The sequence below is a fragment of the Myotis yumanensis genome, unplaced genomic scaffold (genome assembly GCF_028538775.1).
Source record: "Myotis yumanensis isolate MYYU_CA2020_CCGP unplaced genomic scaffold, mMyoYum1.0.hap1 SCAF_17, whole genome shotgun sequence".
NCBI lineage: Eukaryota > Metazoa > Chordata > Mammalia > Chiroptera > Vespertilionidae > Myotis > Myotis yumanensis.
This window is the reverse complement of record NW_027223768.1, coordinates 7,175,504-7,199,701: the sequence shown is the minus strand read 5'-3', so window position 1 is coordinate 7,199,701 and position 24,198 is coordinate 7,175,504. Positions and strand designations below refer to the sequence as shown.

Below are 24,198 nucleotides of genomic sequence, written 5' to 3'. Positions count from 1 at the left end.
AATCACCTTTTATAATCTGCCTAGGAAAGGAGGAAAAAAACTAAGATGATACCAACAAATGCTATTGCTGTTAAGTGACTGCCTCCCTTCCAGTACCAAATTGTGCTAGTTAGTAAAGCAGAAACTTAGGCTATTACTCACCTTTTGGCTTATTTAATATTTATAAATATAAAATAAAATATACATCCCAATATTCTGCTTCTGAAAGTGGCACCAGGAAAGGGCTGTGAAAGAACAGGTTGCCCTTGTGGTTTTTGTCCTCAGAGGTTAGGGAAGTTCAGTTAGGAAGTGTGGCAGACACCTAATAAATAGCTCTGCTTTATCTTCAACAAATGCAGGAAGCCAGGGACCTAATTGAAAGTCATGAAATTGGAATTTGCCTTGTCTTTGGCTGCTGCTCTAGTGGCCTGTATAGTGCATGAGAACTGTCTCCCTCTGATTAGGGAACTGGTTTTTAGTCCCTGAAGTTCTTTCAGAGCCCTCCTCAGGGTCACTGGCCTCAAGTCAGATGAGTTTGTCAGCCACGAAAGTCCAGTGTGCCCAGGGCATAGGAGACCTGTCATGTTGTAAGGCTGGGAGTAAAGGAAAGAATCGTGTATTTTCTGTATTAAATTATTCCTTTTTTACATTTCATTTTCTTAAGAGTTGGGCTTGATTTATGCCAGGTTCTGGGCCTGTAAACCTACATTAATGCATCACAATTCTGGATAGGATATTTGATATCTATTTAGCCCAGAATCTCAAATGCTAGTGGGCTGTAGTTAATGATACTTCACATTTTGTGGGCTTTACAGGGTAGCTCTCCTTTAGTCTCTATATGTGTAACAAATGGACTCATCTGTGCTTTCCCACAGGTGCCCTGGTGTTTACTGACATAGATCAAGATGCTGTGTGTCTCTGTAGGGGACTGAACCATTGACAGTCTAGGCACATGCAGTCACCTCACATTATTTAAGTCCTGATCTCAGCATTCTAATTTCTCTGTATTCCCCAGTGTATATAATATGTACTTGCTTGAAATTCCTTATATATTGCTTGCACATTCTTGCTTCTAAGTTTCAGCATAAACCAGTTCCTTCTATTTAGAATGTGTCTCTGACTGCCCTCAACCTGTCCATACCGTATCTTTTAAAAATCCAACTCAGAAGCCATCTCTTGTAGAAAGCCTGATTAGGATCATTCTCCTGATGCCTGTATTCTGAGACTTCTCAGTCGGTTACTTAAACTGTTTCTTTGTAATTATTGCTTCAATACACTGCCACCTGGCAGCATGATGATTCTGGGACTGATGCTCCTCCTCCATCCCATTTCCGTTGTTTATTATACACAAGCATTTTGAAGTCCTACTGACAACCTTTTCAGGTTCCCCTGAGCTTTAGTCCACTTTCCGTACCCTTTCCCCTTCCCTTTCCCTCATAGCTACATTCCTGGAGAATCAGGCTTGGCCTCCACCTCAGCATGTGTGTGGCAGCCTGCTGGAGAGGTCCCTACAGTTGGGGAGGATTTAACCCTTTGGTTTGACATTCTCTGTCTTCTACTCAGCCACCTTCTGGAAGCAGATGTGAAGCCAGGAGTAGGTCTGAGGTGGGAGTGGGGAAATTTCCACTGAAAGACAAGTTAGCTCTTTCCTTCCTTTTTACACACGACCTATGAAGCTGCTGTCGGCAGCAGCTCACCCGACACTCTCCTGCTCTGCCTCTCTTCCAGGAGTCAGGGTTAGTTTAAGAAAAAGCCTCTTGCTAGAAGCCATGACCTCGTACTTTTATCCCTTCCATCTGGTGTGTGGCCTCATGGGGCTGTGCTGCTATGCAGGAGGTGAGCAATGGAATTCTTTAGATGATGACTTCTGAGCCCACATGCGGAGGCAGTGGGGGGTGGAAAGCAGGGAGAGCAGTGAGAGCCAAGATCGATGTACCAAAAAGTCAGGTTTGCTCTGGGAGAAATCCTGCCTATAGGTAGACTGTTTTCATGCGGTCTCCCTCTAGCTCCAGGGGGGGCCAGGGCAAGAAGCTGTAGCATCCCAGGTCTGTGATTGATGAGCACTGTGTTCCTGAAGCTTTCCCTCCTGCTTCACAGTTGGGGTGCAGGAGTGGGATAGGCAGGGTATGTGAGGGCTTATGCTGTCTCTAACAAAATGCATTCTGGGGTTGAACAGGAAAGGGTTCCCCTTGTACACATCGTCTCTTGGAGCTGCTTTGTGTCATGGTGTTGGACTTAAACAGAAGTCCAGATTTTAAATGAGGGTGGGAGGGAGGGTTTAGCTGCAAAAGTTTTTGATCAAGTGAAAATCAGTTGTCTGCCTCATCTTCAGGGGTTTCTCTGCGGGTAGATATTCCTTGCCTTGGTGTAGATAAATTACCTGTCTCGGCTAAAGGTCCTAGGACAGTGATGGCGAACCTATGACACACGTGTCAGAGGTGACACGTGAACTCATTTTTTTGGTTGATTTTTCTTTGTTAAATGGCATTTAAATATATAAAATAAATATCAAAAATATAAGTCTTTGTTTTACTATGGTTGCAAATATCAAAAAATGTCTCTATGTGACACGGCACCAGAGTTAAGTTAGGGTTTTTCAAAATGCTGACACGCCGAGCTCAAAAGGTTCACCATCACTGTCCTAGGACCTTTATGAGTGGCATCTAGCCCTGGGTAGGATGGCTTTTTAGCACTGTCATTCCCTGTTTTACTTTCCTAGCCCAGTGGTTGACAGCATTTTAAAAAAGAGTGAAGTCTCAAAGGAAATTCTAACACATACTTTAAGAGCCCAAAGCCCGTGGCTTTTCTTTACATTCAGTATCACTTTAAAAGAACGAGATAAAACTAAAACAAAATTTTAAGTGTTAATCTGGAGAAGTAAAAAAGAATTGAAAGAACTAAGAGCCAGAGACGATTAAATGTGGAGCACTTAGTCTAGTGATCATGTGGCAGAAATGGCAAAAGGGGGATTCATTGATGAGGTTAGAGAAGGCCTAGGCTGTTCCTTTTGTCACTTCTGCTCAGATGTACCCTCCTAGAATATTTTGTACCCATTTGTTCTGGAGGGGCTGGGACTCTGGTGCCTCCAGCCCGAGGCATCCTCAGTCTTTGAGGAGCACACAGGATTTGAAGTCAAAAGCCCTAGGTTTGAGTTCTGGCTGAGCCACTCAGTATCCACGTGACCTTGGAGAAATCACCGAGTCTCTCTAAATGGTACCTGTACAGTGAATGTAACTTCTACCTCACAAGGTTGGTGTGAGAATTCTGTATGTGCTAAAGCATTTTGTATATAAAAATGTTTTTTATGAGTATCACATTCTAAAATATTTTTTTTATTGATTACCTTAGAGAGAGGAAAGGAGAGGGAGAGAGAGAAAAACATCTATGTGAACACAAAACAGCCATTGGTTGCCTCCTGCATGCCTCCCACCAGGGATTGAGCCCGCAACCTGGATATGTGCCTTGACTGGGAATCAAAGCAGCAACCTTTCGGTATACCAGACGATACCCAAACAACTGTACCACAATGGCCAGGGCGAGTACCACATTTATTCTTGGGGAAGCCCTACCTTGAAAAAGATGTCAAATAGAACAGTTGTGGATTAAACTGTATTCTTTTTTTCTTCACTCAGCCTTTCTGTTCGGTCAGGCCTGCTTATAGGGGCTGGTGGTATTGAAATAAAGTCACCAGATTTCAGTTCCTTTTGGTCAAAGAAAGGGAACTGTGTGGCCTGCTGCCCCATCCATAGACTCAGGCAGAATGGAAGTGAGCAAAGGCAAATTTGAAGCCAAGATAGTTCAGTTAGGGGGCCAAGGGGAAAATGCTTACCTTGCTTTCTCAAATCCAGGATGACTAAAACATCTTAAGTAAATGAGGAATAGCCACAAAGATGCTTAGAGATCCTCTAAGTCATGAAAGGGAAGTGGGAAAATGTGCTTATAAACGCTCCCTCTTTTCTATCCCTTTGGAGGCAGGGGCAGGATATTACTGAGACCCCACTAGCTATTGCCTGAAACCTGACAACCACCCAAAGAGAATCATATCTTCTGGGAAAGCTACATTCAGTGCAGTAACTGTGACATATTTGCCTAGTAGAGCCACTGCTTGCTCCTCTCCAATACCTCTCTTGGGGAGATCATCCCTGGATCCCAAAGCTCTCCTGCTTCTAACCTAACAAGAGTTAAGAACAATAGGGCATGAGCAGTCAGAGACTGCCTCACCATCCACAGCACACAGAGCATGAATCAGCCCTGAGACGTCTCAGACCCCTCGCTTGGGTGCCAATTGTCCATTGTCCATCCCTTTCTGGCTCCTTCTCCTCCCATTCCCAGGTGACAACTGGTCCCCAAACTAAACAGCTGCCTGCATGTTGATAATGTAACTTTTTAATATTCTTTGGTTATAGCTGAACCTCTGCTGTTGGTATGAGTTTTGGAGAATTTGATTCAAATCTAGTTGCTTTTTTATTTTTTGCTTCTGGGAAAGGGGAGGATGACTAGAATGAGAGAAGCTATGTGTATGTTCATATCTGTATATGTATGCCCGTATATGTGCACCTCATATGTATGTGTATCCTCCTGGTCGTGTGCACACTGGGAGGGCAAAGCGTGAAAAGGAAGCATCTCTTGTTTTCCAACATTGCTTCAAAGATGCCCAGCCCCCGTAGTAGCAGGCAGCCCCTAAGTGGAGGGTGGGGGCAGAGGCCTCCACCGAGGCCATCAATAACCAGGTGTGAGCTGGGGTCTCTGTGTAATGTGAAGCTCTCCCGTATTTCATCTCTGCACCCAGGGGGCGGCTCTGCAGGATTGCTTCGGAGAGCTCTGTGTCTGGCACCTCTCTCCACAAGGCCCAGGCGCCCAGGGTCCCACCGACCTGCCCAGGAATGCATCACATTGTTCTCTGGTGCTGTAATTGGGTTGCAGGAGCCTCTCAGGGATGAGAAACATACTCTCCCCGGTGTCCTCACTTGGGCTTCTCCCTATGACCACTGAGGGCATTTAAATAAAACCTCAGAAAATCAGAGGGGGGAAAAATCCTAATAATCTCTCTTGTATTAAGCCGATGTCCGGAGTGGGCCTGAGAATTTGGCAGGGACTTAGCGGTTGGTGTTCTTGCTGAGGGAGGTGAGAGAAAGGAGAAGAAATTACTCTCTGCTACAGGGAGGAAGAGAAATGAGGCAGTGAGCGGTCATGAGTCAGACCTACAGGACTGTTCACAAACAGACCCTCACGGCCAGGCAGTACTTCATTCTTTTAAATAGTCTAAAGTCTCTGATTGAATTTTTTCAGCATCTCTGAGGAAGAGTATGGATTAGAGCTGTCATTCAAGGTTGGCAATAATACAGGTTGGCTCTTATCTCCAAGGCACGGTGAAGGCTGGCATCCTTACTGTTCCATAGAGAAACTGGCTACAGGCGTGCAGCAGGGGCACTGCAGTCACATGCCTTCCCTGAAAGATTCTAAGCTCCTTAAAGGATAGAGATAACCTCTTTTAAGTTAGCTTGTGTCCAAATAGCACTTTCTGCCCACCTTTTACCTAACTATTAAAAGTGAAAAGAAATGAGGACCAATAGGAAAGAGTGGAGAGGGGCTGTGAGACTGCTGGTCTGAGGGACAGACCGCTGTTGGATAGGAGGGCTGCGAGAGGGGAGATTGGAGGCAGCGAGGGAGTAAGTGGCAGAATGACATGGAGCCCCGACTACACCAAATAAAGTTCTCATTTTGCTGCTTGTTCCAAATAAATTAGTTTCTGTTTGTATAGCACAGAATAGACGCCAGTTGTCTAAAGCCAATCGGAATGCACAGGCAAGCTAAGGAATAAGAGGCATAATTAATGGCTTGGCCATCATTCCTTCTTGGAGCCACATAACCTCTGTGGTGGGGCTCACGTGGACCTCTTTTCTCTCCTTACCCGCCTCACTTTTCAAACCTCTCACTCTCTGGACAGCTCACTCTTCACCCAGCCATTATAAGAAAATGCAGAATGTGGGTCTTTATGAATCAGAATTTGGATGCCAGAGAAAAGCATAGAGCAGTGTTAAATGTCAGAAGAGGCCCATTCCCTCCCTGGGCTAAGAACGGAAAACATAGATAATAGAGACAAGTTGATTTAACTCAGGTTGATGTCCCATGGAAGGCCCATGCTATCACTTACGTGGTCACCTGGATATTCTGAGAGAGCAGGGGTTAACAGGGCCCGGAGGCTCTTTCCAGCAGCCCAGCATACAAGACAGCACCCTTTTAGAAATTCATGCAACTCTATTATTGAGTTCAGACTGGCTGTAACCCTCTTACCTTCTCACTACACTGAGGCTTTCCTCCTCTTAATCCCAGCTCAAGATGTCAGAAGCTCTTCTCTTCCCTCCCGTGCCCCCTCCCTCATCCCACCATTGGCTCATCAGTTATCCAGTTGCCTCCACTCTTCAAGGAAGACATTCCCCTGGCCTGACTCACTCAGTCCCATTTCTCCACAGGCATCCCCTCACCGCAGACCACAAGGGCCCTGACTAGCTCATGTTTTGTGTTAATGGATGTGAAATCGGAGCAAACCCCCTTGCCAAAAGAAAAACCACCCCAAACTCTCCCACACAGGTCTCCACAGGTTACACAAATATTAGTCCTATCATCCAAATAAATCTGCCCCCCTATCCCAGAGCTATGGCTCCTTCTGCTGCCTGTGCAGAGTGAAGCTGTTCCACAAACATGTGAGGACCCCAAGGGATGTTGGAGAGGAACTTGGGAGAGGGGGAGGCTACACTGAGAATTCCTCGGGTAGGCCCCTGAATCCACAGCCTGCTGTCAGTACTTGACTGCCCTTAGGTGAAGGCTCTGAAGTAAGTCATGATGGGCGAGACCAGATAGCGGCTTTGGTGAGAGTATCTGTTGTCTAGAGTTTGGAGCTGTAATTATGCTCAGTATCTGAGATAGTTTTATACCCTCATTTTACAGATGAGAAGGTAGAGGCTCAGAGAATTTGAGTCTCTTGCTTAAAATATCAAAAACAGCTGTGACAACCCATGTCTGTCATAACTGCAAATTTCTACAGTATTCTGCTCCTTTAAGATATCAGTGGGAAGAGATAACCACTGTTCAAATCACATAAAAATAGGACATCACAGTTTTGGAGACTTCATTTCGTACCCTCTAGCTTGCCTCTGGAGACTCAGCTACCGCAAGCTGATTTAGGGAGCGGGTAGTAGCATAGAAGGAACTCCCCTGCGGAAGCCAAACATGGAAGGCACAACAGTCATCATCGCCAGGACGTGGAGAATCGCTACATAAAGACAAGTTCTTGCTGAGGGGGGAGAAAATCAGTGGGGGAAGCTGCTTTCTAAGATGCTCAGCACTTTGGCTCCAAGCCCCAGCTCTCCTTCCCTCGTAGTCATGGATCCCACTACCAGCGTCAAAGGCTAGAAGCCTCTCCTAAAAATTGCCAAAGCTGGAGATCTCGATCTGCTTACGATACACGGAGGCCTATTGTGGACCCTCGAGATCAGGACTGCTGCCCTCTCCCGCCTCCACAAGTCCTATACCTTTTTCTCGGTGTTTCTTCAACGTGGCTGACCATAAGAATAATGCGTGGGAATTTTAAAAACAATCCCAAGGCTTACTAAATCACTCTTTCTCAGGATGTTCCAGGGTATTCTGATGATCTGTTAGGCATGGCTATCACTGCCTGCCACTCATCTAAACAGGCAGCAAGTGAGCCCAGGGAGTAGTGCTGTCTGATGTAGGCTGAAAGGAGAGAGATGGGAAGAGAATGGATGTTTGTATAGTTATGTAATATTTCCCCTTACAAAACACAGCAGTTTAGAAACACGTGAGCATATGAATGGAACCTTGTCCACTGTGGCTAACTCTCATCTAACTCTCAATAATGAAAGAATGTTGTAGCCTAAGAGGTTTTTGGAGGGTACCAGACAGTCTGCTCAAACTGACCTAGGGAAGAGATAAGTGGTTTTATCTCTGTCCTATCTACCCTCAGCCAGGTAGGAGCGAAAGGAAGCGCTTTCCGGGTACCTTTCCTCTTGTACACACAGAAGTGTCCGTAGGCCAGTGCAGGGGAAAGAAGACACAAGCCTCGACCACATGCTTTAGTGCAACTCATATCACACCTACACCTCTTCCACTCTCCCTTCTAGCCTCCAGAGCAGGGAGTCGGAGCTGCTCAGTTTCTTACGTCCCCTGTCAACTCCTTCCAAGGGCTAAGGAACCAGCCAGGACACCAGAGTCCCTCTGGATCACTCTCCAAGTCCTTAAATAGAAGCTGTAGCAGCCCAGGGTTGAGGGTGGTGGAAGGTGTGCATGCAAAGATCTTGTGCTTTCGAGTCAGGAGGTTTGAAGTGGAGGGATGAGTGAGGTATTGACATGTTCAGGTCTGGTCCAGCCACTCTGCCTTCTTGGGGGCCTTGCAGGTGTGGACGTCCACAGTGTTTCTGCACTCCTTGCACCGCACGGCGCAGCACCAGTGGAATTTGCACTCACACTGGGTGACACGGGTGACTCGAGTTGTGTCATACCCTCGGCCACAGCACATGATTTCACAGCCATCTGTCCCTTTAGATGTCTTGCTGCAGACACGGCCTGCAGTGCCTAGGGAACCTGGATTGGGGCGGGGGGGGGGGGGGGGGGGAGGGAGAGAGAGAGAGAATATGAATCAAGGTACCTCTTACTTCAGCTGCTCTGGGTTCCCTTACCCACATCCTCCTGAGGAAACCATAAAGAATCTCTTTTCCTGAAAATATACCCACTAGCCAAAATGATCATCTCCTCATGGCCCTCTACACCAGCCTCGTTTCCTCCCACCAGCAAGGCCACCTCAAGACCACTGACTTCACCTGCCGTGCCCTCCCTGCCAGCACACATCTCCAGACCCCCTTCAAGGCCTAGCCTTAAAATGCTCATCACTGTTAAAGCTGGCTGAAGGCCCTCTCTTTTATGTTTGAATTTTCCCATAATAAGGAGTTAAAAGAAATAACAGCCTATAATTTATCTTTTCCAAGAAGTCTTGCCACAACTCTGATCCAGCTACTATTTGTTAGTATTTTGGTCCTTAGTTTATATTTTATTAAATTGTACTATACAGGGAAGTAGTATAGTACGGCCATTAAAAGCTGGGCCTGGTATCAGAGTGTATAGGTTTAAATCCCATTCAGCCACTTTTTAGCTATGTGATTTACAAGTTAGTTAATCTCTCTGGGCTTTGTTTTTCTCGACAATAGGCATAATAATAGCATCTAACTCAGTGGATTGTTGTGTCATATCTACAATCTCTGTTCAACGGAGGACGTGAACTGACTGGCATGACTGGCTGGAAGCACACCCCTAAGGAATTCCTAAAGACCCTACAGGGGGGACTCTCGAAGGGTAGGGGAGATGCTTTCCCTCTGCACAGATGATGCTCAGGACCTCAATCTCACTGATATTAGCACAGGAGACCCTGCCAACAGACCAGAAAGCCAAAGAATTCTGGATGGGATGGACCCTAGGCGTATCTCCTCTAGCCCTTTCCCAGAGATGGGAAACTGACTAGCCTGGGGGTTCAACAAGGGGAATCAATTAACTGATTTCTATAGCAGCAGTCTGACATTCCACTGGGATATGAGAAGAAAATACAAGAACCTCTATCTTTGTTTTTTACCTCATCAATTTAAAATATCGATTCTGTATTGTTTATAATATACATATTATATTTGTATAATATGTATATTAGTATACTATAGTTTTTATATGTAGTTTATAAGTAACTATCCATATATTGGAGGTGTATGCTCAAATTTTTTATACGCTAGGAATATATAATCCAAATGTCAAGAGACCACTGCTTGGGGCATGGGCTGGCTAGGTCTCCTATGCATGTTACTCTCATAACTGCAAGGGCTGCGTCTTAAGTCCTTCCTGGGCATCAGAAGTCTCCCCTGCCCTCTGGAGCTGAGTTATCTGGTGTAGTAGCCACTAGCCAAATGTGCTCATTTAGAGTTAAAAGAATTAAAATTAAATAAATTTTAAAACTTAGTTCCTCGGGCACACTAGCTATATTTCAAAATAGTCATCACATGGCCCAGTTGGTGTGGCTCAGTGGTTGAGTGTCAACCTATGAACCAGGAGGTCACGGTTCAATCCCTGGTCAGGGCATATGCTTGGGTTGTGGACTCAATCCCCGGTGTAGGGCATGCAGGAGGCAGCCGATCAATGATTCTCTCATCATTGATGTTTCTCTCTCTCTCTTTCCTTCTCCCTTCCTCTCTGAAATCAATAAAAATATATTTAAAAAAAATAGTCATCACATGTAGCTAACTGGCTAGAGTATTAGCCCTAGAACATTTCCATCGTCACAGAAGTTCAGTTGCACAGCACTGCCCTGGAGGGAATTCTACCCTCTGGGATGACTTGGACCCTTTGAATTCCAGAACCCACTTTGGGTTTTATGAGCCTTAATTTTATGCCCCTGAGAAAAAGCAACATACATATGACTCATCCTAACTCCAAAGATTCTTCCCCAAATGTGCATTTTAGGTGTATGCATAGGCTTACACCTCAGAGGTTTTGGAATGATTTCCAGCATTGGGAAGTAGTCCTCTCAGTTACTACGTGGGCAGGAAATACACCCAGCCCCGCTCTATGTCTATGCCAGTTTTGCTCTGAGCCACTTGACTCTCAGGACAGTGATGGGTGAAAAGCAGTACCAAAGACAGCCGAGGCTTCTGAGTCCACCCCACCTCAGCCGAGTCTGATGGTTGGGTCTGCAGGGAAGAGCCTGGGAGTCCAAGGCAGTTCCCACGGAAGAGCAGTTCTGTGTCATTGCGCATTGTTCCTAGATTAACCTATCTGAACCCGAAACCTGAGCCCAGATGGTGACTTCCATTCTTTTGGGGTAACACCATTTCACTTTCCAGCACCCCAACAATCACTCCACAATATCTGGCACAGATGTTTGCTGCTCCCTGCTAGTGGTTTGCCTGGCAGGAACCTCCGCTTTCCTTGCCTTCCTAGCCCCCCTTTAGACGGTTCAATGGCAACCATGGGATAAGCCTTTCAAGGCCACTGATGGTCTGATCCCAACTGTCCTTCTATCTTTAACCTCCTTCACCCCAACTCTCCACTCGGGATATTAATCTGCTCTCTGTTCCTGGAACAGATCGTGCACCACCTACCATTCTGCTCTGTGTAGACGATGTCACCTGTCCCCTCTAGCACCCAGATAATCCCCACACCTCAAGAAACAGCTTACATTCCACATTTGCAGCTCAGCTCCTCTTGCTTTCTCCAGTTGTCTCTCTTTTGCAGTTGCATCTGTCTACCTGTTACATCTCATTTCTTAGCTAGATTGTAAAGAGCCAATGACTTGGGGCTGCATCTTATGCTTCGGTGTGGTCCATGCATTGCTCGGTACTGAGATGCTGAGAACAGGTGACTTATTTAACATTCACTGAGTAGTATCTATCACATCTGTATACCATACAGACCTCAGGCCTGAAGGAGCTGAGCGACCTCTCCTCTCTGCTGGGGCAGCACTGGGCCTGGCGGACCGAGGCATAAATCATCAATCTCATTATGAGGTTTTTCATATCAGGAGGAGAGTAACTCCTCCCTCAGCTCCCCTCCCTAACTCCTGAGGCTGAACAAACCGTGACTACCCAGGGGTGCTGGCACTAAGAACTGGGTCTGCATGCCCTCACCTCCCCATCTGCTTTCTCTACCCACCTGCAGCCTTGTCCAAGACACAGTAGTCTGGGGAGTTGTCAAAGTAGACAAGGTCAGTCCGAGTGGCACGGCGATAGCCTTGGCGGGCTGCTGTGAAGTTGGCGCCATCCTGGGTTGCTGTCACCTGCACAGCCCCATCATAGCGCCGCCGCAGGTAATCACCTGTGCGGCGGAAGTCTGAGAGCGCACGCCAGCAGGTGCGCAGAGTACAGGAGCCACTCACGCCATGGCACTTACACTCCAGCTTCAGAAACCGCCGTACAGCCTGGGAGGTGGGAGGTAGGTAAAGGAGAGGCAGCCAGTCAGGGCACTTAATCACCCCTAGGACTGAAAACATGAGGGCTCTGCAGGCTGCGGGACCTGGTTCCGGCTAGCTAGTGCAGCCATTGGTCAGTCTTTCCCCATCCATCCCACCCATTCTTCCTGATCAAATGCAAGAACCTCTCCTTCCAGGAAGACTTCCTGGACCAGCAGTGCTCTCCTTTTTATGACAGGCCATTGGAACTTTAGGGCCACAGGACTCTGTTTATGATTACAGGACACTGGCACATCATGTGTTTTGGAGTTCAGGGTATCATGCCTTCTCCTTCTGTGGCATGTCACTTTCCAGCAAGGACCAGGCACAGAGGAGGTGCTCAGAGACCAGTGAACAAGCCCTTCTCCTCCTCAATCGTTATGGAGGCAGCTTTTTCCTTCTTAAAGAGTTAACTTCCCTTCCTTTCTCCGTCTCCCCCTGCTTTCCTCCTATGTGAGGACCTTGTGTACCTGGCTGCACAGCAGCATTCGCAAGCTCCCTGTGTTTACTGCTCCTGTCCCAAGGGGTCGGGTCTTTTGAAAGTGACCCAGAGCCGTCAGCACATCCTTCTCCACATTTATCCCGTGATCATACATAGGGTCGCCCCCAGCAAAGAGGAAGGCACATGCTGACGTGAATACTGACCGTGCGACCACAGCGGTTGTTATGTAAGTTCATGAGGGCCCGGGCATCCTTGAGCCTCTTCTCCTTGGCATCCACGAAGGCCTTGGCAAAGCGAACGCCGTAGTGTATGTTGTCACTGCAGCCACCCCAGTCAAAGTCCCCACGTTGATCATGGTGTCGGCCACGGGTATAGGGGTCACAGCTGCACACACTCAGTTCCCCCTGGCTACAGGCGCGGGTGATAGCATGAACTACCCCTGCTGACGAGATGGCATATACAAACGCTGCCTCCCGGCTGCCTAGAGGGAGGAACGGAGAGTGTGTCTCAGCAAGGAGGCCCACAGAACTGCGACTGAAATCTCTTCGTTTCGTAGAGCAAGCCCTGCACCCTCTTGACTCAAATGGCCCTGATCCCTCCCCTAGCCTTCACTACTTTCCAGCCACTTCTTTGTACATCTGACCTCTTGGGCTGACCTGGGCTCTTGCTTCCTTCCAAACTCCTTGGATGTATCCATGACCAAGTTGTGGGTGTCCACCCCTCCCACTGAGTGCAGTCCTGGCTCAGCTAAGCCTGTCTCGGTCCACAGTCCTTGCCTGTTCAGGCCCACTCTGCTGGACAGTTCCCAACAGGGGACACCCCGGCCCAGGGGTCAGCCCATTTGAAGTGACAGGCTACTTTCCGCGCCTGTTTCCTTCCCTCTCTGCTCTCCTGGATCAGTGACCCATCTCTCTTGTCCTTCTGACACCTTTGGGTTCCCATCTCATTCCCTTTCTCCTAGTTTACTGTCTAGCTCTGCTTAGCTTTATTGCTGAGCTGGGGCTAAGCTGCTGACTCTCCAAATATTTATGTATCACCTTTCTGTTTATCTTTGCTCCCATTACTGTAGTGTTGGGAGTATTGGAGTGAGGGGAGTGAATGTGTGATAAGAACCTAGTCCTCAGCCTGACAGTGCTGGGGGTTGGGGAGGGACGGGAAAGGGGAGAAGAAAGATGGAATGCCGCTCCTTTGTCCCATCATCCCAGAATACTGGGACCTGGAAGGACCCCTGGCTTCATATCTAAAGTACTGAGGGTCTGTTCCCAACTGTATCCTGCGCTCTGCCCACAACTGTTTCTCTGATGATGAAGAAGTGTGCAGGAGAGGGAGAGGGGATTGCGCCTACCCGACCCACTCACCACCCCAAGCACAGGAAGGGAAGGAAGAGCCAGGCAGGGTGGAAGAGGCCCCTACTTCTGAGCATGACACGGCCAAAGACAGTGTGGTCCCGGTCCAGGGTGGTGCAGTTCCAGCGGTGGTGGCGGAACTGGTGCTGACACTCTCGGATCCATTCTCGGGCACCCTCGCCCACCGAGCGCATGATGTCTGGGTAACGCTGGCACAGCTGCCGCTGCCGGCTCACCAGACCAGGGATATTGTCACAGATCACTCGGGCCCCCAGTGCCCCGATGTACCTGCAAGGTGGAGATGGCCCTGTCAGAGCATTCGGCCCTTTTTCTGCATCAGGACAGGATTAAGGAAGGGAAGGCTTGGCATTCAGACCCTGGAGTGGTGCCTTCCCCTTTCCCAGCCCACATTCCCTGAGGCTGATGGATAGAACCGGTCCCCACAAGCTCCGGAGAAATAGCTCTACAGTTGCAGAGAGAGTAATTGAGTGGTCTCCCAGCATCGCCAGTTCCCCTGCCAAAGGCCAAAGTGACACACACTCCCAGAATGCAGGCCAGGCATGTGTCACGTACACAGAAAGCTGTGGGCATGTCACATAAACCCATTGCCTGTTTATTTAACAAACATTAAGAGCCTCATGGAAAAATAAACTAACAAAACGAGAGTCTGAGATAACACTCTTACTCCCACATGTAAGAGGCACATCGTGCATGGCTGGTCCATGAAGACATGGTTTGGGGGAAGAAGGATGGAGACAGGGAGGGGCCAGTGGGAAGAGACATCAAGGGCAGCTCTGAGTAATGTTTATAGCCCTAGTCAGACCCATGCAGCTAAGATCCTCATTCCCAATGCCGAGATCTGGGGAGGAGACCCCACTCCCAGCTCTCTTCCCCTTACTCTTTATTTCCAGGCCAATGGCCTTTTGTAGCTTCTGAGTCTTGATTCTTTTAAAATCCTCTTCCCCAACTTATAGGGCAGAGTGTCCTGCATGGGCAGAGGGCTGTTGCTGTGGGAAGCCAAAGGCCAAGGTAAAGCAAGAGGGTGACACTCCCCATATTCCAGTCCCCAATCTGCCCCTTATGAACTATTATAAGAAGATCATTTGGCTACTAAAAGATAGGTGGGTTGGTAGAGTCATTCTCAGATTTCTCCCGGCAATCTTTTCATTCAAACACTCTTAGCCCGGACTCCACCACCAGCCCAGAGAGAAGACCAGAGTGTATCATCACTTTTTCTCCCCACAAGGCCACCAAATGAGATCTGACCCACCCACCTACTCCTTACTCCCTATCTCTCCAACACCTTCCTTGATTTGCTGGGAATTCACCATTCTCCTGTCCTAACACATCAAGGGACGCCTTCCCTCCCCTTTTCTGAACAGGTGGGAGGCCTGCTTTTCTGCTGCTATAACAGAAAAGATTTTGGTGTGGGCTGTGAATGAGCCTGTGGTTTGGGAAAGCCCCCCAAATGGACCTAGAAGTGGGTGAGGGGAAGGGCGGGTGGCCAGTGGGTAAAGGGGAAAAGCTGGGCTGCCCTGGGCTCTATGAACCCCCTCCCCCCAGTTCACACACTCCACCCTCACCCATAGACTGGATCACCACTGGTGATACCAACTCAAACAAACACAAGGAGGGCTGATGCCTCTTCTGGAACTCAGCAGGGCTGATGGGGCCCATCTGTCCCGGGGGAGGGGTGAGAGGGCTGACCAGACACTGAGAAATCCCATGGAATCAGCGTCCCCAGCACTGTCCATCAGGGCAACAGCTTCCAGGAACAAACAAAATAAACACCCCGGTCTGGGCCAGGCCGGAAAAGGCCGCCTGACGCACAGCCCGGAGTTACACCCACTGCTGCGGTGCTTTGTTTGGAGATTCAAGACGGTTGGAGTTGGAGCTCGTCCCTGTCTCACCACCATTCTGCTTCCCCAGTTCAGCCTGGAGTATCGCCCTATGCAATGGGTGTTTGTTTGTTTTTTACTGGGGCTTGGGAGGAGGGGGGTTGGATGGGAATGGGAGACCAGTCATCCAGCCCTCATGAGACAGTCTGGAGTGAGGCAGGCCAAACTCTGGCAAAAAGTCCTTCCTGTGGTCTGACTTAAATCCATTCTGCTGTAGCCCACACTGGTCCTTCTTGTTAACATCCTCACTGAACGTGGGAACATCTGTTCAGTATCTAAGATGGGAAGAATAAATAAGTTTCTCCTACTACCCGCCTCACCCCACCAAGTGGCTGCTTCAAGATTCTACAGAGCAGGCTCTTGCCTGCTGACCACGGTCAGCCCCTTGTAGTTGGTGTGGGGACCTCCAATAAAACTGAGCCCGAGCCCCAGCCCATCCCCTTCTCAGCACATGCCTGCAAAATGCCTACCGTGTGCCAAGCACTCAGCTCTGCTGTTAGGGTCAAAGAGATGTTGAAGGCATCCCCGGCTCATGGGCTGGTAGTGGTGAGATACCCCTGACCCTCTGGCTTTGTTTACCCATCCAGAAGTTTCCCTTCCTTCCCAGCTTCCTGCCCCAGAACGTTTTCTTCACCTGCTTTTGACCCATTTACATCCCTCCCTTTGACAGAGTGACTCCTATCCTACTCTGTATGCTGGCCCTGCTACTCCAGGTGTGGTCCCCAGAACAGCAGCGTTCACATCGCCTGGGGATCTGTTGGAAGAGCAGAGCCTCAGGCCCCAGTCAGAGGCTGCACCTTACCAACACCCAGTACCTGCGTGCACTGCTCTGCGAAGGCAGGGATTTGTGTCTGTTTTGTTCACTTCAATACCCCCAGTGCCTAGAACAGTGTGTGGCACATAGTAGGTACTCAATAACTATTTGTTGACTAAACCTAACTGCTCTGATATACCCCCTACTTTCTTCTCCCCCCAGCTAGTCATAAACCTCATTTCAATTATAGCGTTACTCCTTGTGGACATTGCCAGCATATTTGCACATGTTTTGTTTGTGTCTTGTTAATGAGGTCAGGGAGCCTCTTTTTATTTCCTCTTTTCCTTTCTTTTATAGTCTCTAGTGCACATGGTTCAGTCCAGCTCATAAAAAGCTTTGAACACAGGGATAAAACTATTACCTTCCCTTAATCTCTTAATACATCATTTATATGGTACCTTACAGTTTATGAAACATTTTTCTATACAACAATCCTATGAGAAAGAGCGAGATCTCCATTTAACAAGTGAAGAAACTGAGGTTCTGGGAGTAGTAAGTGATAACAGCCAGCTCTGTCCATCAGAGCTAGTCAGGGGAGAACTAGGTGAACTCCAGTGTCCACGGTCATCTTCACTCCAAGGGAGGCTTAGCCAGGAGTGGGCTGATCTGACTTCAGAATGGGTTGAACTTGCGTTTCATGCCATTCCCTCCTATTCCTCACTTTCTTCTTATGTGAAATGGTGATAATAACTACCTGGATTATTGGGGGGACTGAAGATGATGATGTTCATAAAGTGTTTAGCCAGAGTCTGGAGCTTAGTAACAGCTCATTATGTGGCAACAATATTGCTAATGTTATGATGCCACTCTGTTTCTCTCCCTTTGTGAATCCAAGACATGTCCAACCTGTGCAAAATGGAACAGGAAGCACATGCCAGGAGCCTGTTCCTTGTTTGTTATAGAGTCTGAAGAGACCATCTCTTCCTCCTCTAGTTAGAGGAGGAGAGGGGAGCAGTGGTTGGAAAAGAAGGGAAGGGCTGTGAGGAATAGCAGCCTGTTTGCTAGTGAGAGCGATGACTGCTCCAGAGTGGGACAGGGATGCACACAGCCCACAGCATCTCCTCTGGGGGTTGTACCAGTCTTGCTGGGGTTTCCCTATGGGAAAGAGAGAGAACCCCCTTGGGGGTCTGACCAGCCTTTAGAAAGCAGCTTTCCACTTTATCCCAGAAGTGATGCCCACAGAGGCAGGCACCAGGGCCCTGCAGGTGTGCGGCCAGGAGTGGAACTACCCTCTGCACTCACTCCCCGTCCTGGCCTGCTGCTGCCTCCCTCCCGGCACAGGGACTGCTGGATCCCTCTGCTTCACCCGCCTGCTTCCCACCCAGGACTTTTTCCAAAAACTTTAATATGAACCACGTGGGGGGCACGTAGTAGAGGCAGAAAGGAAGAGGCGGAGACAGTCGCCACAGGGACAAAATGGGGACTAGAACTCCAGATGGGTCTTTGGGAACCACCTCCAGCAAGCTGACACTACCAGACTGACTTGACACTCCTCACTAAACACCACATGGTCCCCAAGACAGCATCCCAAACTGGAAGGAAGGCATTGCGAGTCCCTAGAAGCAAACTGCCATCTGGGTGGATAAAGATGTGCAGTGGCCACTTCATCCTTTCTCTGCTGGGCCACTGAGGGTGCTTGTCCCCAAACAGCCCTGAAGGTAAAGGATGGCTTTGTGCTCACTTAGAACTTTGAAAGGCTTTTCTCCTCATCCCCCTTCTTCCCTTTCTAAAGGAATGTTTCAAGCCAGATGTAAGATATGGGCCTCCCTTCTCCATCCAGAACCCCCCTCCTTGCCTTCCACAACACTGCAAAGATTTGAAAAAAAAAAATCCAGAAGAGATTTTTCTGAAACAGGAAAACGGGGTGGGGGGTGGTGGTGAGAGACGCATCTTGAAATGATAGGAATCTGCCGCCCAAGCTTGCTGGCCCCTCAGCCAGTACCCCTCACCCTTCCAGCCAAGATTCCAAGTCCTGAGGAGAAAAGCCACAGGGTGGAAGGGGAGAAGAGACCACACTGAGGTGGGGGGGCGGGGAGGGAGGAAAGGTTAGGGAGGGGGCAGAGTGAAGACAGGAAGGCGGGCACTGCATGGGTAGAGAGGGCCAGGAGCCCAGTCCAAGAGACCACTTGGGGGGGGGGGCGGTGAAGAGGAAAGAGAAAACTGAGTCTTTTCTCAGTCCAACTCTCCCCCCCCCCCCCCCCCCCCCCCCGCGCCCTGCCCCCAGAAGGAGAAAGATGAGTGCCATCCAGGGACTGGGAGCAGGGGACTCAGGAAAGAACAGATATCTAGTCGGTTTGTAATGCCTTTTGGCTCATCTGCCCTCTTGTGAAGTGTCTGGAGTGTAAGGCCTGCAAGAAATCTAAGGGGAGGGTCTCAATATTTGGGGGCCAGAGGCGCCTAGTTCTCGGAGGGGAGAGACATGTGGGGAAGAAAAGAGGGAAGCCGGGAAGGAGATAGCAAGGTTCGAACTGACGTCCTTAAAATGGAGCCTGAAGGCAGTGCCTAATGATGCAAGCCCAGTGTTTTATTTTAATTGTGGGAGTTAATGGGCTCCACTTCTAACCCTTGCGCTGGGTGCCGCCGCCGCACCGAAGCCTTGCTGCGCGACCTGACCGAAGGGGTGGCCTAGCGAGAGGCTCCTCCACCCGCGCGCAGCCCCTTCCTCCACCTCCCAGGGCAGCGGCCATGGGTGATCAGGGGTTCCTGCTGGACAGTCACCGAAGGCCCCAGAGAGGCGGTTGCTTTCTTGAATCCACCCTGAGCGAAATTCGGAAGGTAGCTTTTGCCCTAAAAGGGTTGAGCTGAAGTATGGGCACGGCATATGGGGTTCTGGAAAGCCTCGACCACCGGCGTCCTTGCTCCAAATACTCTGCACCCACCTCCTCGGTGGCGCTCCTCGATCTCCCCGCTGCCGCCCCACCTCCGCCACGCCGCAACTTCAATGACAGCCCTGCGGGACGTCTCACTCGGTGGAACCGACAACCTGGTCTCCTGAGCTGCGGGGTGCCGGGGCTGTGTATTCTTCCCAGCCTCTGGCCTCTCCGACCCAGAGCTTCACCCTCCCAACCCGGAGAGTCACACTCACCACCAGGACGTATCTACGCGGGCCGGCAGCGTCAGCAGCAGCAGCAGCAGCAAGCAGGCAAGGCTTAGGCGGGCCGCAGCCCGGGAGCCGTCGGGGGCCGCAGGTCTGGGCGCGGGCGCGGGGACAGGAGCGCGGGCACGCCGAGGGGGGAGCTGCGCGGCGTTCTCCGCACCACCCAGCTTCAGCATAGCTCCCCAAGACTCCCGCCGCGCGGCCCGGAGGGGCGTGGACGCGGCACCGGCTGGGGTTACTCAGGCTGTCCTTACTCACCCCCCTGGGGGGCCATAGGCTTGCCGGCGGCTGGGGACCTAGGGGCACCTGGATTCCCGGACCGGGGCGCAGGGTTCCGGAGAGGGGCGCAGTGAGCTCGGGGACTGGGGCGCACAGCCGGGGCGCGGGGTGCGATGTCAGGGGGTCGGTGGCGTGGAGTGGGGCTGCGGGTGGAGTGTGCGGACAGCCCCTCCGGCCGCGGACTCTCATTGGACAGCGCGGGGCGGGGCCGAGGCTGGGGACACGCGCGGCTCTCAGGGCGGCTCCGCCCGCGTAGCCCGGGCGCTTCGCTGCGCCCTAGGTGTGGCGGCCTGCGGCGCCCCGGCTGCGCACCGCTCCGCGCCCCTACCTGCTCGGGCTGGATGCTGTGGGCGCTTCGGCGCCCCTTTGAGCCCTGAGCGCCCCGTCCCTGCCGACACCGCGCCACCGGGTCCTAGCGCCCTTCATTCGGCAACCCCCAAGTAACGGAGGCGACGGCCGGGAGCGGAGCAGGGGCCTGCAGACCCTTCCGCTGTCCGCTAGCCCCCTGGACACTGGCGCTGAGCAGAAAGGACGCACTCGGTTTCTCGGGTCCCCTCTCCGTTCTGGCGCTTCTGGGAAATGGGCAGAATCGGCAAGTTGCGGGAGAATCTTTACTCCCTTTTCAACGGTGCCAACAGGGCGCTGTGGGCAGACGGCTTCAGGTAGGGGCTTCTCTTCTCTAGGGCTCCTTTCCCGGTTCCTGCGACCCCCTGCCCAGCGCACCCACCAAACAACGTTTAGACTTGGCTTCCGCCCGCCTGCCCGGCCCGGTTGCTTCCCTCCGGCCTGTGGACCGGACCGGCGACCGAAGGCCGAACCGGAGGGGGCACACCTGCGGACCGGACGCCCTTCACCGCGGGGCTCAGAAGAGCCTCTTCTCCCCTGGCTTCCCTGCTGCCCCGGCCCCCGCCCCCTCGGGCGGGGCTGCGAGTGGGAAAGAATCAGAAACAGCTGGGCGGCTTTCCCCGCACAGACGCCGGGTGGGGGCCTGCCTAGAGAGTGGGAGGCCGGAGCCGTTTCCCTCCTCCTCCCCACCCTTCCTTCTCCTCACTGCTCCCTCCCCCCAATCCCTCGCACCCTGCCTGGGGGTGTGGCAAATCGGGAAGGTGTGGGAGGTGTGGACAGCTGAAGGGGGCCTCTCCAGATCCCCCGCTCCCCCATACCTCCCACTCCGCCCCCCATTTTCCCCCTCCACCTACACACACACACACACACACACACACACACACACACCCCTCCACACCTCCCACCCCGAGGGCCCTGCACTTCCCAGGCCGTCAGGTAGAGCCTCTGCGGGTAGAGTGGCCTTTAAAACCCAGGGTCGCCAGAACCGGTTTGGCTCAGTGGATAGAGCGTTGGCCTGCGGACTCAAGGGTCCCGGGGTTCGATTCCGGACAAGGGCATGTACCTTGGTTGCGGGCACATCCCCAGTGGGGGGCGTGCAGGAGGCAGCTGATTGATGTTTCTGGCTCTCTATCCCTCTCCCTTCCTCTCTGTGAAAAATCAATAAAATGTATTTAAAAAACAACAAAAAAAAAACAACAAAAAAGCCAGGGTCTTCCAACTTTGGGAGTTCATCTGGGATCTGGCCCCAACATCTTTTCGGGCCTCAGTTTCCCCCACCTCATTTCCAGGTGTCTTTCGTGTCTCTCCCCTTGATTTATCTAAACTATAAAGCCTTGGTGTAAACAACGCGCTGGAAATTGCTCACCCCCCCCCCCCAACCCCAAACTCACTGTCAGTTCTTGGTTGGGGGTGTTAGAGACGCCTGAGTGTGAGCGGACAGGGCGCAGCTGGCCACAGACATCCCAGAAGCTGAGCTGGGGGAGAAGGGCTCAGAGGGACCTTTATCCCTTCTCCCCACTTCTTACTCCTCTCCCTCACTTGCTGTGTCAGGGGGCAGAGTGCAATCATCCATTCAACAAATATTTATTCCCTACCACGTGCCAGACTGCTCAGCACCAAGGACACATCAGTGAACAAAGCAAAACAATTTCTGCCCTCATGGAGTTTACTGTTTATTGGGAGAAGATAGACAATAAACAGGAAACATCGTAAGTAAAACATAGTATAGTATGTAGGAAAGCCATGAGTAGGAAAAAATAGAATTGTAACTAGGGTGATCCAGTGGGTCTCATTTAGGTAACATTCAAAGGCTTGAAGGAGGATCCCAAACAGCCAGCACAGACCCTAAGGTGGGATGGGCTGGTGTGCAGAGCTAGAAGGGGCCAGCCAGCTGGAGCAGAGGAGGCTAGAGTGGAGAAGAGGAGTTCAGGTGGGGAGCAGGGGTGAGCCATGCTGTGCAGGGTAGAAGGTGCCCACCTTTGGGGGGAAGGTGGGAAGTTGGGTGGGAGTGGGAGAGGATTGAATACAGAGACCAATCAGCTGACCCTCCCCCTGCCCTTCTGTCCTTTTTCTCAGTCTGGGAGGCTCTGTTTGGCCCTTATATTTCTTGAAAAAGCAGCAGACTTTATGCTGAGCTCTCCTGAGAGGAGTAGGTGAGAGGAGTGGCCCCACCCCTTCCCTTGGACCACCCTTTCACCTCCTCCCAGCCAAGGCCACCTTGATGCTGGGCAGCAGTCAGCACGCTCTAGCAGCCTCTCCCAGACTCTGCTGTGTGCTTCGGCCTGGGTGTGACTCTGGCCCCGTGTCTGTTTCTACATATGGGCCTGAGGTTGCAGGGTGGGGAGCTGCGGATGATCACATCAGCCCTAACCTTGGGTGGACTCACCCACATGGGCCCCAGGCTCACTTTGGAGGCCCTTTCCTTGGCCTCAGCTGTCTTCCTACTCAAGTGGGACTGTGTCTTGGCACAACATAGATGCTCAACTATTAAAGCATGTGGCTGAGCTGAGGGGCCCCCCGAAACAGCAACTCCAAGAGGGAGGAAAGTGGGTGAGGGGACAAGACTCCTCCCCATGGCTCACAGGCTACCTCTACCCCAGAGTGGACAATCCGGGATGGGGCTTCACTCCTTCCCCTTCCCTGGAGCCCCCAGCTCCCCAGGAGGAACCCCAGTTGCAGGAGCCAGCTGACTGCAAGAGCAACTCTCAGCCACTTAACTAGAGAACAAATACGGAGCCAGAGAAGAGGTTTTCTGGGATCTGCCACTTTGGAGTTTCAAATCTCAAAATAAACTTCCAGGCTCAAGGTCTTAGACACTACTGGAGAGCTCAGCTCCTCACGCAAGGGCCAAGGCCAGAGGCTTAGCTAGCGCCTGACCTGCTCCTCCCTCCCATCCCCACCCCCACTCCGCCAGCCATTGTAATGGGAGCCTCGGGAAAGAGCCACTGATTTGCGAGCCACATTCTGGTCTGGAGGGGCCTGCATGGAATTGTGTAGGCACTTACGGAGCACCTGGGGTGTGCCCAGCACTGACCAGGACATTTAAATGACACTGAGGTTGTGAAAGGTCGTTTTCTGACAAGCACAATAAAGCCATCTGAGGGTGGCACACTAGGCTTAGCTGTTCCCGCTCATGCTGTGGTTGTCAGCAGAGACCAGGAAGAGAATTCAGGCTCCCGGATTCCCTGGGTCTCCAGCAGGATGGCACCCACCCAGCCTCAGAGTCAGGCCTTCCTTCTTCCTCCAGGTGGCATCACAGCCTCCGCCCTCTCACCATACCTGCTCCCCATGGGGCCACTTAGACTTAGGATTCATCTTCCATTGGGTGGGACTGGACAATTTTGAGTTTTTACTGGCCCTTGGAGGGGAGTGGAGGTGAGTTCTAGGAGCTCAGATGTGGGTAAACAGTTCTTACTCCACAGGGCCTGCCCTCCCCAGGAGGCCTCCCCTTCCCTGGGCCCCTTTGGCGATGACCTTCTCTCTTTCCCCGTGGGTGGGAGGTGGTGTGGATGGTAATGAGCAGAGAGAAAGGCTGAGAAGGGGCTGGGGGGAGGTTTGGATGGGAGTCAAGGAATTCCTGCGCCTGCTGTTTGCACAAGGGGCCCTGAGCCGCCTTTCCTGAGATTTCTTTGCAAACTGAGGCAAGTCTCATTTGAAATGGGGCCAGTTTCACACAGGGTTCCCCCTTCCCGTGCCCAGCCCCTGCCCTGTCTCTCCTTCCTCAGCATCTCCATGCAGGTGTCTAGGAAAGAGAAGGGAGCTTGCAAAGAACCCAGGGGCTCTTAAAGGGGTGGGGTGCAGATCTACGTTTTGTGCATAGCTGACCGACCTCTCCTTTGTATTTATGAGCTCCCAGGCGAGGCATGGAACGTGTCTCAAAGAGGCCAGGCCAAGAGGGCTTTGGAAGGAAGAAGCATCCAGTCCCAAACCATGGAAGGGACCCCCTTTCCTCCCAGCCAGTGATCAGATGGGGTAGACTGCTCCCCAAGGGGCCTGGGCA

General features: G+C 51.2%; 2 protein-coding genes across 9 annotated transcripts in view; one reads left to right on the top strand and one right to left on the bottom strand.

The window, feature by feature from the left end:
- ST7L (suppression of tumorigenicity 7 like) overlaps positions 1-24,198 on the top strand; it is a 136,893-nt gene that overhangs the window by 63,451 nt on the left and 49,244 nt on the right. The window contains exon 15 of one of the 7 annotated variants that reach the window (XM_070397364.1): positions 855-955. The exons of the other annotated variants lie outside the window; for them this stretch is intronic. Coding sequence (XP_070253465.1) covers positions 855-878 — 24 coding nt within the window. The 3' untranslated portion in view covers positions 879-955. Of the gene's footprint in view, positions 1-854; positions 956-24,198 lie in introns of those variants that run through there. 7 annotated transcript variants of the gene reach the window in all.
- On the bottom strand, positions 7,744-20,299 carry WNT2B (Wnt family member 2B). 2 transcript variants are annotated; one of them, XM_070397372.1, is made up of 5 exons: positions 20,182-20,299; positions 13,833-14,053; positions 12,623-12,900; positions 11,683-11,947; positions 7,744-8,580 (listed from the first exon to the last, which is right to left on the bottom strand). In XM_070397372.1, the coding sequence occupies exons 1-5, from the start codon at positions 20,277-20,279 to the stop codon at positions 8,351-8,353; spliced, it is 1,092 nt and encodes a 363-aa protein (XP_070253473.1). In that variant the 5' UTR covers positions 20,280-20,299; the 3' UTR covers positions 7,744-8,350. The 2 variants fall into 2 exon arrangements, with proteins under 2 accessions (XP_070253473.1, XP_070253472.1); XM_070397371.1 differs by lacking the exon at positions 20,182-20,299 and adding an exon at positions 19,563-19,997.